General features: G+C 46.1%; 1 protein-coding gene across 1 annotated transcript in view; it reads right to left on the bottom strand.

The window, feature by feature from the left end:
* The window catches only part of FAM178B (family with sequence similarity 178 member B), a 185257-nt gene that overhangs the window by 51968 nt on the left and 112269 nt on the right, over positions 1-21020 (bottom strand). The window contains exon 16 of the mRNA XM_077930955.1: positions 5442-5517. Within this exon, the coding sequence (XP_077787081.1) occupies positions 5442-5517 (76 nt within the window). The remainder of the gene's footprint in view (positions 1-5441; positions 5518-21020) is intronic.

Genomic DNA, 21020 nt, shown 5'->3' with positions numbered 1-21020 from the left:
TTATTAATTAGCCCACATGGGTGATATATACTATTTCTTCCCCTGCAACTTAATCCATCTTTTTAGCAACCAAGACGTATCTCATTACTGTCATCATCAGACCTAAACCTTTGCTGCTTGTTCAGGACAAGGATGAAGAATACAAGGCATGCAGATATTAAGTGGGGGTTGGTTGCAATTATTTCCTCTGCTCAGCCCATAATCCAGCCATGCTGATGAGTACATTTTTTTAGCTGCCTATAAAAAGTGTGCTTGTTTCTGCACCTCCACAACGCCTGCTGACTCAGTATACCATAAGTCAATACTGATCCTTCTTCAAGCTGGCCTTGTAAAGGCCACCCTGAATTTCTCAAGGCTCCAGGAAGGAAGAATGCACAATAACATCATAGGTCCAGGTCAGACTGTGCATTTAAACAAATAATTGGCAAGAAGCTTGAAATGGTGGAAACTGGAAAAGGTGGCTTAAGCAGAGTCACAAAACTGATCCAGCTTCTCAGAAACTTTGGCAATTCCACTGCTAATCCCTGATAAAGTCCAAAATTCTAAGGCTTGAGTTGGGAACCCGGTAGTCCTTTCAAGGACTGCGTGTGCTCAAGCCACAAAGTCCTTCTTCAAAGAACGGTAATGTGACACACATCTGTGCTTGTGATTGGCCGGCATATATAAGGCCTCCAGACTGGACTGGGCAGGCCAGGTGTAAACTGGCTCTTGCCTGGCCAACAGGTTAGAAGCGCCTGCTTGCTGCCTCAGGCCTGAGTGCAGCTTTGTTTCCAGGCTGGCTCAGCTGCCTGCTGCCCTGGCCGAGCCTTGAGGCAGCACGCCTTGCGCAGATCGGATGGGCTGAGTCGGCACTTCTGGGGCCCCACTGCCCCTGCCAAGCTCCTGTGCAGACTTGCCCTTGTAAAAGCGATTCCTCCGTGTGCACTCTTTCCCTACCTCCCAAGTGCTTCTAACTCTGCATAACCTCGTTGTGGGTTTGAATGTTAACAAATCAGCAGAAATTTCATTTCAACGGAGCACTGGAGGGGAGGGGGCGGTGGGGGGGGAGGAGAGGGAAAGCAATCTGTCAGATCTCCTCTCCGCTCACGTCCATTCCCATCGCTCCCCATTGTGCCTGCTGATTGCTTATTCTTCTTCCTTAAAAAGAAGCCTTGGAGAATATTTAAACAATAGCTTACTTGCTGGGATGAATCACAAAACATATATAGAGCTAAATATACAAAAATAAGCCGCCCACCTGCACGCCTTTCTCGGTGCAAAAGTGCAGAAGCCAAAGGAGTTTCTGCTGTGATGGGCTTTGGAATAAGCCAAGTTGGCAATTTCGAAATTACTTTCAATTGCTGGAGCAGAAAACAAAGTATACAGCTCTGGACGTCAACTAATTTTTTAAAATGGGGGTTGATTTTGAAGGAAGCAAAGCCAGAGCTGGCTTTGTCTGTCAAGTCATTCCCTTGCAACCCAAGCTGCATGCAAAGGACTCCTTAACTCTCTCCTCTCCATTGCGCACAAAACTTTTACCAACCTGGAGCCGATGGGAGATGTAGTCCAAAACATGTGCAGAGCACCAATGTTGGTAAAAGTTGGTGCACAGCAGGGGGCTACAGGGGGGATAGCCAGGTTTTTTGCCCTGGGCAAAGCCTCCAGAGGGGTACCATTGAGGCTCCTAGCGTGTGTGTTTGTGTGTGTGTGTGTGTGTGTGTGTGTACGCAAATGCACATGGGAGGCCAAATTGGGTCTTTGACCCTGGTGAAATAAAGCCTAGTTTTGCCCCTGGTGCACAGCAAGAGAGGCCTGGGTAGCACACAATCCCCCCCCAAAAAAATCTTAGGCACCTCACCTTTTACTCTTGTCCATAATGCAAGGGCAGCTCAAGGGCTTTGAGAGAGGGAACTGCTGTTCACTGACTGGGGGGGGGGGATTGAAGAGTCATTTGTCTAGCATCTCAGATACATTGTGAGGGTTCTTGGAGTCCTCTTGGGGAGCAGATGGGAAGCCCTGGGTTCCAGACTGAGTTGCTAGACCTCCAGTTGCCTACCCCTAATATACAGAAATGTGTGGGAAAGGGCTGATGTATTGCTCATAAGGAGAAAAAAGTTTATCTTCATTTTGTGATCCTGTCAAGTCTTCATCAGTTTGCATCATTCAAACAGAGTTACAGATTTTTTTAAAAATGTTTCAGCTTGCTTAAGATCATAAGAACGTAAGAGAAGCCTGCTGGATTAGGCTAAAGAGGGCCCACCTAGTTCTGCCTCCTGTCCTCACAGGGGCGAACCAGGCGCCTCTGGGAAACCTGCAAGCCTTCTTTAAACTGAGTAGGGAGAGTTCGGCTGGAAGACACAGAAGGATGGGAAGCAAGAGCGATGGAGTGCTGCAAGGACCGGGCATGAGCAGGTGAAAGGCAAAGACACAGCAGAATGTGCAACTGCCTTTGTGGATGTGACTCCCCTTCTCTCTCTCTCTCTTGCTTTTCTACCAGCCCCTCCTGCCAAAACGTCGACCGAAAGCTCTTTGAGGTGCAGAGCCTCCTGTGAAGCAGGGCAGCCAATGTGGAAGTACTGGCTTCCATCCTTACTGAACGTTGGCTCTGCTGGCTGGGGCAGGTGGTAGCTGTAGTTCAAAACAGCCGGAGACAGGGCACCAGGGTGGGGAAGGTTGCTTTAAACCAGCATGAATGTCTCAGTCAGTAGAGCAGGAGACTCTTAATCTCAGGGACGTGGGTCTGAGCGCCCCCCCCCCCGGTTGGTCAAAAAGATTCCTCCATTGCACAGGGTTGGACCAGATGACCCTCTTGGCCCCTTCCAACTTTACAATTCTATGAATGTTTCAGCAACAGGCATCCTGGCTGGGCCCCAAACCCAGCCCTTCTGATTACTGCCTCCCTGCTTGGTTGCTAACCAGGAGGCATATGGAGGGAGGAGAAAATGAATTTGGGGGCAGCAGGATTCCCAGCAGTGCATCTATGGCACTGGCGCATAAGACCCACGGGCTTTTCCCAGTGGCCTTGATATCCTTTTGTGAGGGTAGTTATATAAATACTTTTATGAATAAATAAATATTCATCAAAACTCTTGACACTGAAAACATTCTATCCGACTATTTGGCCCCTCATGTATGACAGATACACATGCTCCTGTCTACGCAAGAGTGCAATGTGCGGGAGATGCTGATGGGAGGGCACATGCTGCTGGAAAGGATGCTAAGAGCAGGCGGCCTTGCTGTCGTGTCGCTTTCCTCTGCAGGGATCCCATCAGCCTTTATCAGTCCCAGACGCAAGCAGCTATATTAATTTTCTGGCATTGCGTTCAAAGTTGAGAAATCAAAGCCAGGAAGGATTGGAACCCCGTCACACATGGCAGTCACAAAACCACTGTGTGCACCTCCTCCCTTTCTCCTCCCTTCCTCTGCCCTGGGTGGGGGGGGGGGCGTGGAGATGGAACCCAGATGAGAGCAGAAAAGTTGCTGGAGGAAACGATGGTTTCTAGATGTCTTAGAGGGTGCGCCACCTTGGAAGGTTCTGAAGGGGCTGGGTGCACCTTTTTAATTCCGGGGTGGGCAACATGCAGCCTGAGGGCTGCTTCTAGACTAAAGCCACTTCCGGGCCTGCCCAGGAGGTGGGGTTGCGGGCTTCACGCCCACCCCACATGAGCGGGGGCTGGTCCCAGCCCCCGCGAGAGCAGGGGAATCCCGGTTGAGTCTGCCCCCCCAGCCAGCCAATCAGCTGGCTGGCTGGGGGGTGTGGGCTGCCCTATTTAGGGCCGGCACAGAGGGGGCTTGCCCTCTTTTCGCCGGCTCATCCCCACGTTTTCCCACCCTCCCTCCCTTTAGCTGGGCTTAGGTAGGTCATTGACTTTGCTATGGACTTCGGTCTGTCGCCGCAAGGGGCATGGTAGGAATTTTTCCCAATTGGCGATTTCTGGCCTTTTGGTTTTTCGCCTACCTCGTAGCAACTCGTCACAACTTCTCTGCATTGGCGGTAGGCATTGGTAAGAAGGGGTTAAGAGGATGTGTGTGGGGGGAGGAACGCCATCACCTCCCCCCAGCGACCGAAGGGTGGTCCGTTAAAGGACTCCGGGGGGCGTGGCCCTGTCCGAAGCCTATGGAGGTGAGGGCCAAAGGCACGCCCCAGAGCGGTGACCCGGGGGAGCTCCTAGTCGACGTGCCTCGGCGGGAGACTCCCCCGATATAAGGTTAACCCTTCCCCGTGTCTCCAGCAAATGGGCTGGAGCCGGATAGTCGTTAGGACCAATGCCTAAGCCAATGCCTCTCATTCCTGAATTCAATAAAGTTGTGGCCTAATTCGCCCAATTAACCTTAAATTATGGTGTCTCGTGTCTTTATTTATCCTGGGGGGGCGGGAACTCGCCACGCAAATGCAGGGAGGGGCGAGAAGAAAGAAAACGAAAGAGAAATGGGAGAAGTGAGAGGGAGAGAAAAGGAGGTGGCAGAGAGAGGCTGAGAGAGCGGGGAGAGAGAAGTCGGTGGCAGAGGGGCAGGGACAGGGAGAACACAGGCTGTAATAGAGAGAAGGGGAAGAGAAAGCAGAGAACGAGGGAGGGAGAAAAGGGGTGTCCTGCCCACTTCTGGCCCCAGCCTGCCCAATACCAGCATGTGGTTCCCTGGCAGGTTTCCCCCCCCCCCCCAAGGAATGTATTCCTCAAGATAAAATGACTTGTCCTTTCATGCCGTAATGTGTGTCAGAATTCTGGTCTGCAAAGGCTCCTTCTGCTGACAGGGAGTTTGCAGGGCACAATGTGGCTCTCCTTCTGTGCCAGGGCCAGGCTGCCCTCTGTTACACCTGCTTTGCTTCCCCTTCTGGGTAGACATGCTCAGACGTGCACATCTGCAGTGCTCAGCCTGCTGGGGAGCTCTGAATGCATTCTAAGTCACACCTGGAGTTCTTGGGGCCCTGTAAGCCTGGCTGGCACTCTGTCTGCACCCCAAAATGTGTATATGAGCTTGGAGAAAGGCATGCAACAACTCGCTGACATAGAAAGGCCTCTTTCACAGGCAAAACTTTGACAACTGCTGGTCTACACAAATGTTTCAGCATCCACAAACAGGATGCAATATCCCTGCCAGCCATGCTACCAGAAAAACCCATAGCTAGTATTCCAAGGGAGCTCCTGCTATACAAGAAAGGCGATTCTGACTAAACCTCAAGAAGAACCGTCTGACGGGAAGAGCTGTTTGACAGCGGGATGGTCTCCCTTGGGAAGTGGTGGACTCTCCTTCCTGGGAGGTTTATAGGCCGAGATTGGATGCCCACCTGCCATGGATGCTTTAGCTGAGATCCCTGCGTTGCAGGTTGGGCTAGATGGCCCTTGGTCTCCCTTCCAACTCTAAAATTCTGTGACACTTTGATTCTATGATGGAAGGATCCCAGGAAAGCATCATCAGACCTGGAAGCCGTTCACCCTCTTCCCACGTTTCCCCACACTAACCTCGTTGCTCACTGCTGTCTGCATCTTTCCCAGCAGCTTTGTAATGAAACAGAGACTCAGGTTCCTGCGCAGTTGTCTAGAGGAAAGACGAGAAAGCATCAGCCTCTCCAGTCCCATGCCAAGAAGCCTTCCCTTCCTTCATCATGCCATGGACCTGCTCTGCCAAGAGGGTGGCAGATTCGTGATGTTGCCAAAGGGCAGCAAAGTTTCTGTTTTCAAATGGAATTATTACAACATCCCAACAAGGGCAGGCAGGAGCATTTGGATTGCATACCTCAGGTGCCAAAGTGCCCTTTGGATCAGTCCTAAGGATCCCCACTCTTTTTCTCTCTCTTCAAGGCTCTCAGGGCCCCTCCAGATATCCTTTTCATGGGGCATTCATGGAGACTGGGGCAGTCATATGCAACCCCACTTTTTAAGTCTGCAAAGGTTTTGGGATGAACATTCTGCTTTGCCTCCAATCAGCACCTGCCCCGTAACCTCCTGCTAGAATCCTGTAACTTTTCATAACCACAAATATTCAGGTGGGGACAGGATTCGCCCTGCTTTTGCTGTGCTATAGCACAAGAGTTCCCTTCTGGACAGCAACAGTATAGTAACACTGGGGAAGCATCACAGAGCAGAGATTGAAGAGGGAGGATGTGTGGGTGGTCCAGTATAAATTCACAACTCATGCACTATTACTGAATCTGTGACATGCTGCAGAGTACACCCACAAAAACCCCACTGGTCTGGAGAGACCTCAGTCTCCCATCACAGGTTTCATTCACTCCATGAGATTTGTGTCAGGAGAACCACTGGGTGGATTGTGCCCCATATGAGTGAGTGGCCTTTTGGGTTTCCCTTCTCTCAGGCAATGAAACCATCTTGGACAGAGCCCACCAGCACCATGCAAAGGTGTCGCTTAGGAGTGAACCACAAACCTCTTGCTAAAGCATTGGCAGAGCTCTATCCCTCGCTGCCTCCCACTTTAATTAATTTGCTAGCCACTCTGTGAGCATTCTTTTGCATGATTTTCTTTTTACTAATTAAATTTAGACTGTCCTCTAATTATGTTAGCACTACAGTTGTATCCTCTTTCCGTATTCTGGGTTGTATTATTATTATTTTATTAGATTTATATACCACCCTTCATCATAAGATCTCAGGGCAGTTCACAGGATAAAAATAAGTAAAACAGCACAACAACAACACGCACACCCTTCCCACAGACTCATTTAAAAGGCTGTAGAATATTAATCAGCCCATGGCCTGGTTGAAGAGGAACGTTTTCTCCTGGCGTCTAAAAATTGGATTGTGTCCAGTGCAGCGCTAAGTTAAAGTCGCTTAGTGGGATACTTACTCTACTGGTGGGATGTTGTTGCCCAAGGGAATGCCTGAGCAGGTTGCTGGCATCTTTGCTGCACAATGATTCTCTGCTGGCGCAACACTGCACTGGATTCCTCTGTTGCGCTGCGTTACTCCCTTGCATGAGGGCCACTGCAGAACTCTGGCACCACATGCAAACCAAAAGCTTCTGTGCCAACAGGCCACTCTTACCATCCCCAGCATTAGGCTGGAACTCTTGACCCTCACTTCAAGTCATAGTAAGCCACCTTGGCTATATCCAAAGCCAAGCAGCAGCAAGTAAATTAAATCAGCTATATGCATTCTGACAACACAAACTGGCACACTGCTCTTTCGCTGACGGTGACGTCACTCGCAACAAGGCTGGCAGCCGGGGATCCCTGAGGGCCAAGCCAGGCAAGATGTAAAAGCAGTCGTGGGAGACTGGGAATGGTGTTACGGTGGGGGGGGGGAGTTAACATTCCCCTCCGTGAAGGCCATAGCACTGATGAGCAGGAAGGAGCCCATGCATCCTCCTCCAGGGATTCAGTGCTGCAGAATTTCCAGAGCTTGCTGCCCCTTGGGACTGTGCCAAGGCCCACACCCTTCTCCCCAGCCCTGCTTCCCACCCTCCTCGAGTGCTTTGCCTGGCTAAAATGTGTCCATGAACTCTGTCAATGCCTCTTAGTTGTTTGGTTGTTTGGACAGGGGCTAGAGAGGGACGTGTGAGCATGTGCAGAAACGAGCCCATTTACAGAAAGGCTGCTCCTCCGACCTTGGTCCTTGGCCCAACCTGCCACTGCCATTTGGCCCCCGGAAGGCGGCCCAAGAGGGAATGTGGCCCTTGGTCACAAAAAGGGTCCCCCCACCCCTGCCAAATAAAGTGGTGGATGCACCCAATATGGTGGCTTAGGGTGAAAGAAGGCCTAATACAAACAGAGCCTTTACAGGAGTCCTTGTGTGAGCCTGGCTTCTTCTCGGGCTCGCAGTGGCCGCAATGGGACTACGTGGCAGCAAACTGAGCACTGATTCAGCCACCGGCTCTGTCTTTCCCCAATTCATAAGCCAGCTGCCTGCCTTTAAAGTGTCACATGAATGATATCTGTTTATAGGCCCGCCCTTCAGCTTCTTCATAGGAAAAAAGAGAAACTTTTCCTTTTATATATGCAAAGCTGTCCTGGGAGTTTGGGAATGAGGGCAGATTGCAAGCATCATAAGCAGCACCAGCCACAGCTGGCTTTGACTGACAATTTGCAGTATTATTCCCCCCTCCCTGTTAGTTTGACCCTGATGATGGAAAAAGGTGTTCTGCCTGAACTGAATGGAGCTGAGCCACTTTGAAATTGAACCCGCTGCTCTACAAAATGATGTCTTCATCCATAATGTTTCAAGGTACCCTTCAGCCCCTCTATTTGCATACCATTTGGGAATCCCTGCTTTAAATGAAGAAGTGTTTAAATGAAGAAGAGGAGCCTTCACCAGCCTGCTGCCCCCGCCTCCAAGTTCTGAATTACAGTTCCCCTCAGCCCCAGCCAGCCGTATGGGGGCTGGAGCATGGGAGCATGGCCATTATGGCAGAGGCTGGTGGCAGATGCAGGGCAAAACATCTGTGGAAGGGCACCAGGTTGGCACATTTTGAGTGGAATGAACACATAACAGTGCTTAATCCCTGAATAAACCGCTGAGCATTCATTGTGGGTTTTGTCCTTCTGTGGTGCTTCTTGCTTCTGAAAGAGAAGCTCTTTTGTTTTCTTCTGCTGAGGGTGTGTTCCTTTTGTGTGATGTGTAAATATTACTAGCACCATGTGAAACTCTGCAACTTAGTGCTGCTTCACTTCCTACAGGATTCCTCCTACAGGCAGCTTCTTCACTGTGTATACACACGGCATGGAGATTTCACACAAATTCCAGATTCTTTTTTAATATGCACAAAGAGGATCACATAATGTGCAGAGTCCTAATTTTTAAATTTTCTTTAGAATATTTGTACACCAACCTTCAGAAAAAATTATCCCAGAGACGTTTACAATATAGTTTAAGACTTTAAAACAACAATAGCAAAATGAAATACATCAGAACATTAAAGCAGAGTGGAACACACATTAAACACACCAGTACTTAACATAGTACAAAATTGTTTAAAATGCCTGAAAGAACAATCACACCTTAACCTGGTGCCTAAGGTCACTTTCAGACAACCTGTTTATTAAGCATTCATCCTGATGTGTTTGCACAAAGGTTGAGCAGAGGTGACAGATATTTACTGAGCATTCATTCTTATTTGTTTCCGGGGAAGATAGATGATGTTGCATTAAGCAAATGTTATCTCACACTTTCCAGTGCCTTTCCCCATCACATTCCTTACTGCAAAAAGGCTGGGGGGGGGGGAGTTTCGGGTGGGGGCAGGTCTGTTGTGCAAGAGCTCCAAATAAACCTGAATTGCACGACCTGCATTTGCTAGTAACTGAATCCCACCTAAAAATGGTGACATTCTGGAAGCACCCAAAGTGACCAGATACAGTGGTACCTCTAGATACGAACAGGATCTGTTCCGGAGCCCCGTTCGCATCTAGAAGCAAACGTAAACTAGCGATGGCATCGCTTTTCGCCGCTTCTGCGCATGCACGTGACGTCATTTTGAGCGTCTACGCATGCACAAGCAGCAAAACCTGGAAGTAACGCGCTCCGTTACTAACCTGGAAGTAACGCGCTCCGTTACTAACCTGGAAGTAACGCGCTCCGTTACTTCCCGGTTGCCTCAGAGCGCAACTCAAACGCACTCAACTCGAAGCGTACTCAACCTGAGGTATGACTGTATACTTCTTTGGGGAAGGTGTTGGTTGCCACCTGCCTTTCCCCCAGTATCTGGGGCAACTGAAGAAACAGCTTAGCTAAAGATTTGGGAAGGCTGGCATGGGAGCAGGTGGGCCTTAAGGAGTATGGACAACTCAATTGACATTTGTTCCAATTCAGTGGTAAACAGCATGGGGAAATTGTTGGGGTGGGCACACACACAAAACTGCCCAGACCCAGGCCTCTGAATCACAGACCTGTGCCTAGAAATCGCAAATGGAAATGTGGATGAGCTTCTGCTTCTCAAGTTAGCCAGAGCCTCGCTACCCTCTGGGGCCAAGACCCACATCTGGAACATAAGACTGGCCAGCCAACGAGAGTATCCAGGACTTCAGTGGAATAGGAGTTTCATCGACTTGGACTGCTGCTCCTGCTAACCTGGGGAGCCTTCCTTAAACAGCTCGCTGCCACAAGAGAAGGGAGGTGTTCCCACAGAGTTCACCACAAGCTTAGTCTGCCCACAACAGTAGCATAAAGATCTGGTGCTCTTAAGCAGGGGCACGAGGAAGCCTTCTTTTTAGGCCCGCAAGACTTTTGCTGAGCTCTTTGACTTTTGCTGAACCATAAAAAACTTTAAGAGTTGGAAGGAACCCGGGGAACCATCTCGGCTAAGCTCCTTCTCCCCGAGACAGGATTTCCTGGACATAAAGCAGCCATGACAGATTCGTGTCCAACCTTGTCTTGAAAAGCTCCAGGGAAAGACATGCTGCAACTTCCTCTTGCACTGCCAAAGCGTTTGTAGTTTCCTGGAGTTCATGGTAGAGCTTCTCCTGTGCAGCCCTTTGCTCTTTCCAACTAGATTAAATGGGGCAAAGTAATGTGCATTGCACAATAAATTATGCAATTTATAAATTATACAATTTACAATTTATACAATACATAAATTTATAAATTATACAATTTATAAATTATTCAATTTACAGGTTACATAATCCATTTTTTCTCTCCATGCAGAATTTGGATTATATTGCCTGAAAATTATGGTTTTTATCCAGCGTTAATCTGGCTCATAGAGACCATGTCTATATCTGTGTTGGGAGGGCTCAGAATGTTCTTCCATAGAATACATGCCCTTTTAATGTCGTGGAAGGAGAGATCATGGGTTTCTTTCTGTTCTTATTTTTATTATGTGTTTTGTTTTGTGTTTTGTGTTGTACTTTTGTGTTGTGAACCGCTCTGAGATCTATGGGTATACAAATTTAATAAACAATAGTAACATAATAAATTAAGGTTGCCATATTTCAAAAGGTGAAAATCCGGACACAAAATTTGATTTTTTTTAAATTATTTTTTTGCAAAGTTGTTGAGTCTGCCAACTGGCATGCTGATACGGTCACCCACAAAACCATTCACCGGGAAGAGGGATACCTGAAGAATCCGCAGCCCTGGAGGGAGCCAGGTAACTGCTCCCTGCAGACAAAGCCATGCAACTCAGCTCAGCAATTCACACAGCCTGGATCCCTGCCAGCACTCGAGTCATGATTACTTCATTAGTTAGATTAGGAGAGAAATGGCTGCAAAGTCTATTGCAATTGTAGCTTTATCACTGGGCACTAGTTGCCCAGTGAAGACACTCCCCACTTCTAAGGTCTGCCAGCAAGAGACCTTAAGGCTGCAATTCAATAGACCCCTACCCTTGGGCTGGGGTCTTGGGGGGGGGGGGCGGGTTGGTGGTGGAGGACTTGTTTTTATTATTGATATTAATCTTTTGTATCTTTAGTTTGGATCTTATGATATATGTGGAAATTGTGCAATTTGGTTGTGTATTTTTTGATGTTTTATTTATTGTTTATAACTTCTTTTGCTATCTTGTAATTATGTATTTTCCCATGTTTTAAGCTGCCTTGAGCATGGCTTGAGCTATGGAAAGGTGGCCTACAAATTAAATGATGCATATATGTATGTACCTGGGAGTAAGTCCCATTGAAGTCAGGATTGCACCTTGCCTGCTGATAAAAGGTAAGCCATTTCCAAATATCAGATGGGGGAACTGAATAATATAAAGGACTAGCTCAGAGGTCACACTGGACAACTCTGCTGTAGCAAGGCTGCATAGCACACACTGTGGGATGTAACATCACTCAAGCAGTCAAATACAACATTTCCTGTTTGCCCAGAGTGGACACACAGAGGAATGTTGCTCCAGCCAGAAGGACTAACTGTCACACCTGGTCTGGAACGTCCTCCCCCTGTGTGTGACCAGGTAGATGGGCATGACCCTGGCAGACCCTACAAATGGGCCAGTCATGCAGCCATCTCTCTCTCTCTTGATCCCTTCTCTCCATTTTGCCTTTGCTGTCTGCTGGCTCTCAGCCAGCAGCACATGGGCTCATCCCTCACAGAGGATGAACCCACACTTTTCTCTGTAACTGTAACTACAAGATAATGCCTGCCTTCAGGACTATACTGTGAACTGAATGTAAGTAATGATCATTACTTTTAAAAGAAGACTGTCATGTCATTACTGTTTTTAAGAGGGAACTAAATAGGAAATTTACCAGGAACAATCCAATCTGGACAAGCCAAACTGGATTGCTCAACTTATACGATTCCAATGAATCTATCAACTGACTTCCAGCAATGTGAAAGGGAATGTGCTCTGCTACTAGCTCACTAGTGTGAGCGAAGAAGGATAATATTTAATCAATATATCCTCTCCTACTATCCACAACATTCCCCCCTCAACTCTGTCTTCTAACACTTCACTGCCTCCCCCTCAGCCCTTACCACCTGAGGCAGCCACCTCTCTCTGTCGAATAATAGAGCCAGTCCTGTTAGGGATTGAGTATGTCTCCTGTGTGAGAGCACCAAAAAGCTGCACAATATGGAAATAACTTCCTGAGAATCTTTGGTACTCAGGTTTATATGGAAAGCCCTGCTCCTTACTCAGTGTGGAGAAGGAAAAGCACTTGGTACATGCTCAGAAGTAGTTCTCTTTATTCTTGTTGGAAGTTTGCAGGAGAAGAGTTTACACTGACCGAGTAAGGAACCTCCTAATTACCAGACTATCCCTGTACCTTTATCTCTCTGCGGACTTCTCTCTCTCTCTCTCTCTCTCTCTCTCTCTCTCATTATTTTTGTTGTCTAGAGACTGATACATCTTAGGCAGTATCCCGTTTACAGCTTCCTCCTCTTCCTCATACTTCTCTCTCGGACCTCAATATGGGAGGTCATATTTAACTATCCTCATGGCTGCCTTGTTCTTCTCTAGACTAGTTAGACTAGAACTAGAAACCTTTTCCATCCAAGTTATGCATCGCCTACAAAAAACAACTTTATTATTATTTTTACCTACAAGCATCTATGTGTGTGAGACTGCAGCAGGTGTAGTCTACTCTCTAACCAGATTCACTAAGCAAACACTGCACACTTAGTATAAGAAAGGGCTTCGAAGACCTTGTCATTCAGCTCAGTCGGTAGAGTCTGAGACTTTCAATCTCAGGGTTGTGAGTTTGAGCCCCATGTTGGGCAAAAGATTCCTGCATTGCAGGGGATGGACTAGATGATCCTTGTGGTCTCTTCCAACTCAACAATTCTATGATTCTATCTAAAGAATAATAGGTAATTGAGCCAGTTACCCCAATAATAGTAACCTTAATTTTGTGAGTGCTGTTGCACCAGAGGGAGGTATCAGTGGACTTGGGGAAACCCTAAGGTTTATAGAAGTACCACAGTTGTTCCAGGGGCAGGACCCTCGGGAGGGGAATATGCGCCATACAGCCCAATTAGGATGAAAGAGGCTCTGTGGGCATGGAAGGCTGAGTGCTGGGGGGGAGAGGGAGGAAAGAGAACTTGGATGCAGGTTACACTTGTATTATTTCCTATCTGCTTTCTTCATATAAGGTGCTTTCAGACTGTCACTATTTTCTGGTGGGATGCAATTACATACTGGCAAATTCAATTACAGTTGATTGGGAGGTATTGAGCCGAACAAAAACAAAAAAGCTCCCCCAAAAGATTGGACTTCTTTTTCAATAAGTGTTATACAGTGGTTCTTCTCCTTCCTCCTGGGCCGTGTTCAGAAAGTGGGGGGGGATAAGTGTTCAGACCCCTGGGCTCTCACTTGTGGGGTGCCTCAGGGTTCTGTCCTCTCCCACATGCTTTTTAACATCTATGTGAAGCGCTGGGAGAGATAATCAGGGGGTTTGGGCTGGGTGTTCATCAATATGTGGATGATGCCCAGCTCTACCTCTCTTTTAAATCAGAACCAGTGAGGGCAGTGAAGGTCCTGTGTGAGTGTCTGGAGGCGGTTGGAGGATGGATGGCGGCTAATGGACTGAAGTTGTATCTTGACAAGACAGAAGTACTATTTTGGGGGGACAGGGGGCAGGCTGGTTTGGGGGACTCCCTGGTCCTGAATGGGGTAACTGTGCCCCTGAAGGAACAGGAGCGCAGTCTGGGAGTCATTTTGGACTCACAGCTGTCCATGGAGGCGCAGGGCCATTCTGTGTCCAGGGCAGCTGTCTACCAGCTCCATCTAGTACGCAGGCTACCTGCCCACAGACTGTCTCGCCAGAGTGGTGCGTGCTCTAGTTACCTCCTGCTTGGACTACTGCAATGCGCTCTACGTGGGGCTACCTTTGAAGGTGACTTGAAAACTGCAATTAATCCAGAATGCCGCAGCTAGACTGGTGACTGGGAGTGGCTGCCAAGACCATATAACACTGGTCCTGAGAGATCTGCATTGGCTCCCAGTACGTTTCCGAGTATACCTGAAGGAGCGTCTCCACCCCCATTGTTCAGCCCAGACACTGAGGTCCAGTGCCGAGGGCCTTCTGGCAGTTCCCTCACTGCGAGAAGCGAAGTTACAGGGAACCAGACAGAGGGCCTTCTCAGTAGTGCTGCCCGCCCTGTGGAACGCCCTCCTGTCAGATGTCAAAGAAATAAGCAACTATCCTACTTTTAAAAGACATCTGAAGGCAGCCCTGTTTCGGGAAGTTTTTAATGTTCAATGCTGTATTGTGTTTTAATATTTGGTTGGGAGCTGCCCAGAGTGGCTGGGGAAACCCAGCCAGAGGGTGGGGTATGAATATATGTATGTATGTATGTATGAATAAATAAATAAATATTATTATGGGGCAAGGCACATGGAAAGTGTAGGATAATAACACTTGCTTTGAGGCAGCATCTTCTAACCTCCCAACATACAAATCAGAATAGATGCTCATCCATTGTCTAATCTTCCTGCAAACAAGTCAGGATGAACTTTCCATAAACAGGCTGCCTGGAAGCGCCCAAAGAGGCCTTCCCAGGGCAGGGGGGCAGGGAGGCTAAAGAGACATGGTTTAAGGAGGAGTGGGGCGAGGTGATAAGACCATTCGCACTCGCAGGACATTTTTGTTCCACTTATGCTGGGTGCAAGGTCCAGTGCAGCAAAACAGGTGATTTCAGGCTATTATTTCAATCCCTCACCCCCATTTTGCTGCTGGATGACAGAGGCAGCCTTAGCTCCTGGGCACCACCTTGTGCTTGGGATGCTGCTATTGCTCTGCCAAGCATTAGGAAGTGACTGGTCGGATCATAACCCAATAAAAATGGAATTGAAAGGGCTGGAAGAAAGAACATATAGATGGAAAATGAAAGACTACCTGTTAGACGACTCAGAGATTGTAGAGAAAGCTCAGAAAAGGCTAAAGGAATATTTCGAGGACAACTTAGGTAAAGATACAAAAATAAAGGTGGTGTGGGATGCAGGCAAGGCGGTGATGAGGGGTTTCTTCATCCAACAGAGTGCAATTAAGAACAAAAAAAGAGAGAAAGGGAAAAAAGAAATTTTACAGCAAATATTGGACAATGAACAAAAATTGACTAAAAACCCCAAAAATAAGAGAGTAAAAGAAAATATCAAGGTTTTACAATCCCAGTTTGCAATGCTGATAAATAGGGAAATAGAATGGAAGGTCAAGAAACTAAGACAGAAGAGCTTCGAATTTGCAAACAAAGCAGGAAGGCTAATGGCTTGGCAGCTTAAAAAAAGGAAGGAACAGAATATAATAAATAAAATTGAAGTGGAGGGTGAAGAGATAAATAACCACAAGGAAATAAGGAAGGCCTTTTTGGACTTCTACAGAGGACTCTATAAAAATAGTGAAAGGAATAATTTGAGAAAAATAGAAAGATTTCTTAAAGGGAAGAGTATAAAAAAGATCTCGACAGTGGAGAAAGACAAACTTTGTGCCTTAATCGAGGTAGAAGAAATAAAAGAAGCCATAAAGGAACTAAAAAAAGGGAAAGCCCCAGGCCCAGACGGGTTCACTGGCAGCTATTATAAAGAAATGGAGTCAGTTTTGCTGACTCCACTGCAAGAAGTAATGAACAACATCCTTAAAGAAAGAGAAATACCAGAGACATGGAAGGAGGCATTAATTACATTAATCCCCAAACAGGATTCGGATTTAAAGCAGATCAAAAACTACAGACCGATCTCCTTATTAAATATAGATTATAAGATCTTCGCGGGAATCTTGGCAAGGAGACTAAAAAATATATTGGTAGAAAGCATACACAAAGATCAAGCGGGCTTTTTGCCGGGCAGGCAAATGAAAGACAATACAAGAAATGTAGTAAATATTATAGAATATTTATCTGATAGGTGTGATAAACAAGGCTTGCTGTTGTTCGTGGATGCAGAGAAAGCATTCGATAATATAATCTGGGACTTCCTGCTGAAACAATTGGAACATATGGAGGTCGGTACCGAATTCTTTAATGGGGTAAAGGCAATCTACACGGAACAAAAGGCAAAACTGATAATAAATAATGTGGAGACAACAGAAATTAGAATAGCAAAAGGAACAAGACAGGGATGCCCACTGTCCCCATTGTTATTTATAATGGTGTTAGAAGTCCTCCTAAACTCAATAAGAGAAAACAAGGGGATAAAAGGAGTAACAGTTGGGCAGAATGAATACAAAATCAAGGCATTCGCAGACGATCTGGTTGTAACAATGGAGGACCCAATAGATTCAATAAAAGAGGTACTCGAAGAATTTGACCAATTTGGAAAAGTGGCTGGCTTCAAATTAAATAAAAGGAAAACAAAAATTATAGCAAAGAATATGGATATAGATAAAATAGAAGAACTACAAAATGAAACGGAGATAGAGGTGGTCAAAAAGGTAAAATATCTAGGAATATGGGTAACGCCAAAAAACATAGACTTATTTAAAAACAATTACGAGATAGTATGGAAAGGAATTAAGAAAGATATTGAAGCGTGGGGCAAGCTGAAACTGTCATTCTGGGGCAGAATAGCCACAATCAAGATGAGCGTACTCCCTAAAGTGTTATTTTTGTTCCAGAATATCCCCATAATTAAAGGTACAAAGTTATTTAAAGAATGGCAGAGAGTGATCTCAAAATTCGTCTGGCAGGGCAAGAAACCAAGAATAAAATTTAAATTGTTGACAGATGCGAAGGAGAGAGGGGGCTTTGCCCTGCCAGATCTGAAATTATATTACGAGGCGTCATGCCTATGCTGGGTTAAAACATGGATAAAATTGGAAGACAAGGAAGTGCTAGACCTAGAGGGATTTAACAACAGATTCGGGTGGCACGCCTATTTGTGGCAGGAGAAGAAAAAAGTGCACAGGGGCTTCGAAAATCACATCTTTAGAGGCCCACTGATTGAGGTATGGGAGAGGAATAGAGATATGTTAGAACCTAAAACACCCCATTGGCTATGGCCACTAGAAGTCATGAGCGTTAAAAAGATTAACATGAGAAATAATTGGGCCACTTATGAACAACTGTTAATGAAAGAAGAAGGAAAGTGGAAAATGAAGCCGTATGATCAGGTCAAAGAGAAAGTCTATGATTGGATGCACTACTTCCAGATAAATGGAATGTTTAGAAAAGACATTAAAGACAAAGGATATGCTGATAAAGATTCTAGATTCCAGACAGAGATACTGAACAATAACTATAAAATCCTATCAAAAATGTACAATCAGCTATTGGAATGGAATTTAATAGACGAGGAAGTAAAGTCGGTGATGATACATTGGGCTAAAGATATTGGTCACAATATATATTTCGAAGAATGGGAGAAACTTTGGAAAAAACATCTTAAGTTTACAGCTTGTGTGACATTAAAGGAGAACTTAATGAAAATGTTCTATCGATGGTATATGACTCCTGCAAAATTGGCCAAAATGTATGGAATCTGCAATAAATGCTGGAAGTGCAAGGAAAGGGAGGGGTCCTTCTACCATATGTGGTGGGAATGTCAAAAAGTTAAAGGGTTTTGGGAGAGTGTATATAATGAAATGAAGACAATCTTAAGATATACCTTTATTAAAAAACCCGAGGCTTTTTTGTTGGGATTGGTAGGAAAGGAGATAAAGAATAAAGATCATAAGTTGTTCCAGTATGCAACAACAGCAGCAAGAGTTTTACTAGCTCAAAACTGGAAATCAGAGGGCTTACCGACTATTGAGGAATGGAGAGCAAAACTGTTAGATTATGCGGAGATGGATAAGATGACAGGGAAAATTAGATACTCAAAAGACCAGAGGTTCATTAAGGATTGGGAAAGCTTTACGAAATATCTGGAAAATCTAAGTGACGGACAGATAACACTAGTGGGCTTTAAAGGAGCTCTGTAAAAAGAAAAGGTTATTGTCTAAAGAGAATTGGAAGAACTGTGATGAATAATGGCAATATAAAACAGGAAATGCGAACCTTCATAAAGATTATAACGGATGATTTGTGGAAAGGCTGAAGGAAGTCATACCAAAAGTCTGTGAAAATGAGAATTGAATCTTTTTCTGTATTTTGTATTTTGTACTATGCAACTTAATAAAAATTATGCATGAAAAAAAAAAGGAAGTGACTGGTCTGGGTGTAATCATATTGTTGTGCAGCCGCCGCCGCTGTGCCTCAGCAGGGTGAATACAAAAGACACATGCTCACCCCACTATTGTGGCTTATCCAGAACTCAATAAACAAATTCCCACAGAGTTATCTCGGGGACTGGACCAGGACATCAGGTAAACTAACCACATAGAGGTGTTCATGCATGCGTGGGTGGGGGTGGATATAGAGAGATATGCCTGCATGCACACATACATGCTGATCATGCCAGCAGTCTGTCTAATGCATTCATCCGCAGCTGTCAAACTCCATGTCACTTTTGTTCTGGCTTGGAAGGCGAGGCAGGGGGTGGGGAGAGCTGCCGTACAGAAAAGCTGAATGCACTCCACACCTGCTGTCAAGCACAATAAGGAAGGACTCCTTAGATGTGGAAATTGCTCTACACAGGGCAATGCAAAGCATCGTCATTGCATGACAACCGTCAGCTGAAGCAGCGGCGTTGGGCTTCATCTCTGAACAGCTGCTTTTAAGGACTTTGCTGGAAAGCACTCCATCAGCAAAATGAGGTGAATGTAACACAAGGGGCAGCTGAGGCGGGGAGGGAAATTGGCCAGGCACATGCCTAATAGCAGGCTGGAGAACTCTGCTGCAGAGATTTATAAGGGCAGGAGGCCCAGGCAGAGGAATTAATGGAGGTGTGTGTGTGTGTGTGTGTGTGCGTGTGCGAGTGCCTGGCGAGGAATGAGGGGCAACTGAGGGCAAGGCTAAAGAAATGCTATCCAGCAGAAAGGCAAAAGAATTAGGTGGCTGTGTCTGTTATCTAGGTGGAGAAGTTGTGGGAGTTTTCCTAGAGCTTGGGAGATGTTCTGTGTGGAGAAAGGTTGTGGGAGACAACTTTGGCAGAGGGAACTGGTCCTCATCAGAATGTGTCAAAGTGTACCAGAGTGTGCCTCCTTAGGAGAAGGAAAAGAAAAGAAAAGAAAAGATTTTCTCTGAAGGAATCTCTCTGAAGGTCTTTCCAAAGAGAAACAGCTCAGATACAAAACCTGAAGCCCAAACAGCAGCTAATGGGCACCACCAATCTGCGTCTGACTGGTAATGCACAGTAGAAAAACAAAACACACAACACCATTGCATGAGTGCTTCCCTGTTTCCCCACTGTTATGAACAGCAGCCAAGTAAGCAGAAAAACCACACGCAATCACCCCAAATCACATTTTCTTCTGGAAAACTCAGGTTGGTGGCACCCGTGCCACTGTTTCCCCATAAGCATATAGCTTGAGCTTTGCTCTCCTTAAGGTCAGAAGGATGCAAGCCAACAGAGTTACTAAGGCTTCTGCTAAAGGAAGTAACTCAGTGGGAAATAAATGGGACATCTCATTCCCTCTATGGTGGTGCCCTTTCCGGGCCCAGACTGAAGCTCAGTCCTGCCTGAAGTTTGGGCACCAGGTGAAGTAGGGAGAAAGTCCAATGGAGCCAACATGGAGCAAGCCATCAAGTCCTCCTGCACAAGACTCACTGAAATTAATGGGAGCTGCTGCTGCGGATTATTATTATTATTACTAAATTCTGCACGTTTTACTATGTTTTTATATGTGCTGTAAGCTGCCCAGAGTGGCTGGAGAAATCCAGCAAGATGGGCGGGGTATTATTATTATTATTATTATTATTATTATTATTATTATTATTATTATTATTATTACACCCTTCATCCAAAGATCATAGGGTGGTTCACATCATCAACAAAAACAGTTATACTGTATTGATAATTTAACATTAATCACTTTGAATTTCTTTTTAAAGAAAATTAAAACCAGACATATCAGCACGATCTGTATATCTTTCGTCTGTCTGACCTCACAGCCTGTACACATCAGGAATGGAGAACCTGTGGGTGGCCCTCCAAGTGTTATTGGACTAGAATTCCCATCAGGTTCAGCTGGCACAGCCAATGATCAGTGCTGAAGGAGTCCAGCAACAGTTTCTCATGCTCTGCTGTACAGGATCTCACACCCCTTACAAGATTAGCTCCAGACCATATAAAAGATCCACCAACCCCTGCCCAGAGCCTGAGTCTGAAGAGCTACACCTCCCTAGCAATCACCTTTGGATCTTTCTGGCCCTGTTCTAGGCTCATGGTGCCCAAAGGCCACAGAGGTCCCCTCAACGAATGCCAAAGGTTAGACAGACTCAGTCAAGGTACCCAAGAAACCGAGAAGGATCTCGTTCCCCATGAAGCAACTGTTAATACCTCCAGTACGACTGCCAATGCCTCTTTAGGGAGGCCCACTTCCTACTAAGAAGTTTGGCCTATATGTGCATTACTGTTTGGCCAAGCACCAGGAAATAAATGGAAGAGAGTAGTCCAGTATCTAATCGATCAGATGGGACTTAAGATTCACAGCCTAACCTGTCTTGAATCGCTCCATACCTCATTCATCATCCCAACAAGTCAGTGGAGTGGGTTACATTTATCTAATGGAAGCACAAAGAGAGTGACTTGCTCAGAGGTACCAAATGAGCATAGCTGAGTAGGTCTTCTTGGTCCTGCAGGAAGGGTACTGGCTCTGTTGCTGAGCTGTACTT

This window comes from Podarcis muralis, chromosome 7, assembly GCF_964188315.1.
Source record: "Podarcis muralis chromosome 7, rPodMur119.hap1.1, whole genome shotgun sequence".
Classification (NCBI taxonomy): domain Eukaryota; kingdom Metazoa; phylum Chordata; class Lepidosauria; order Squamata; family Lacertidae; genus Podarcis; species Podarcis muralis.
The sequence above is the reverse complement of the archived record's forward strand: the minus strand, read 5'-3'. Positions and strand labels throughout refer to the sequence as shown.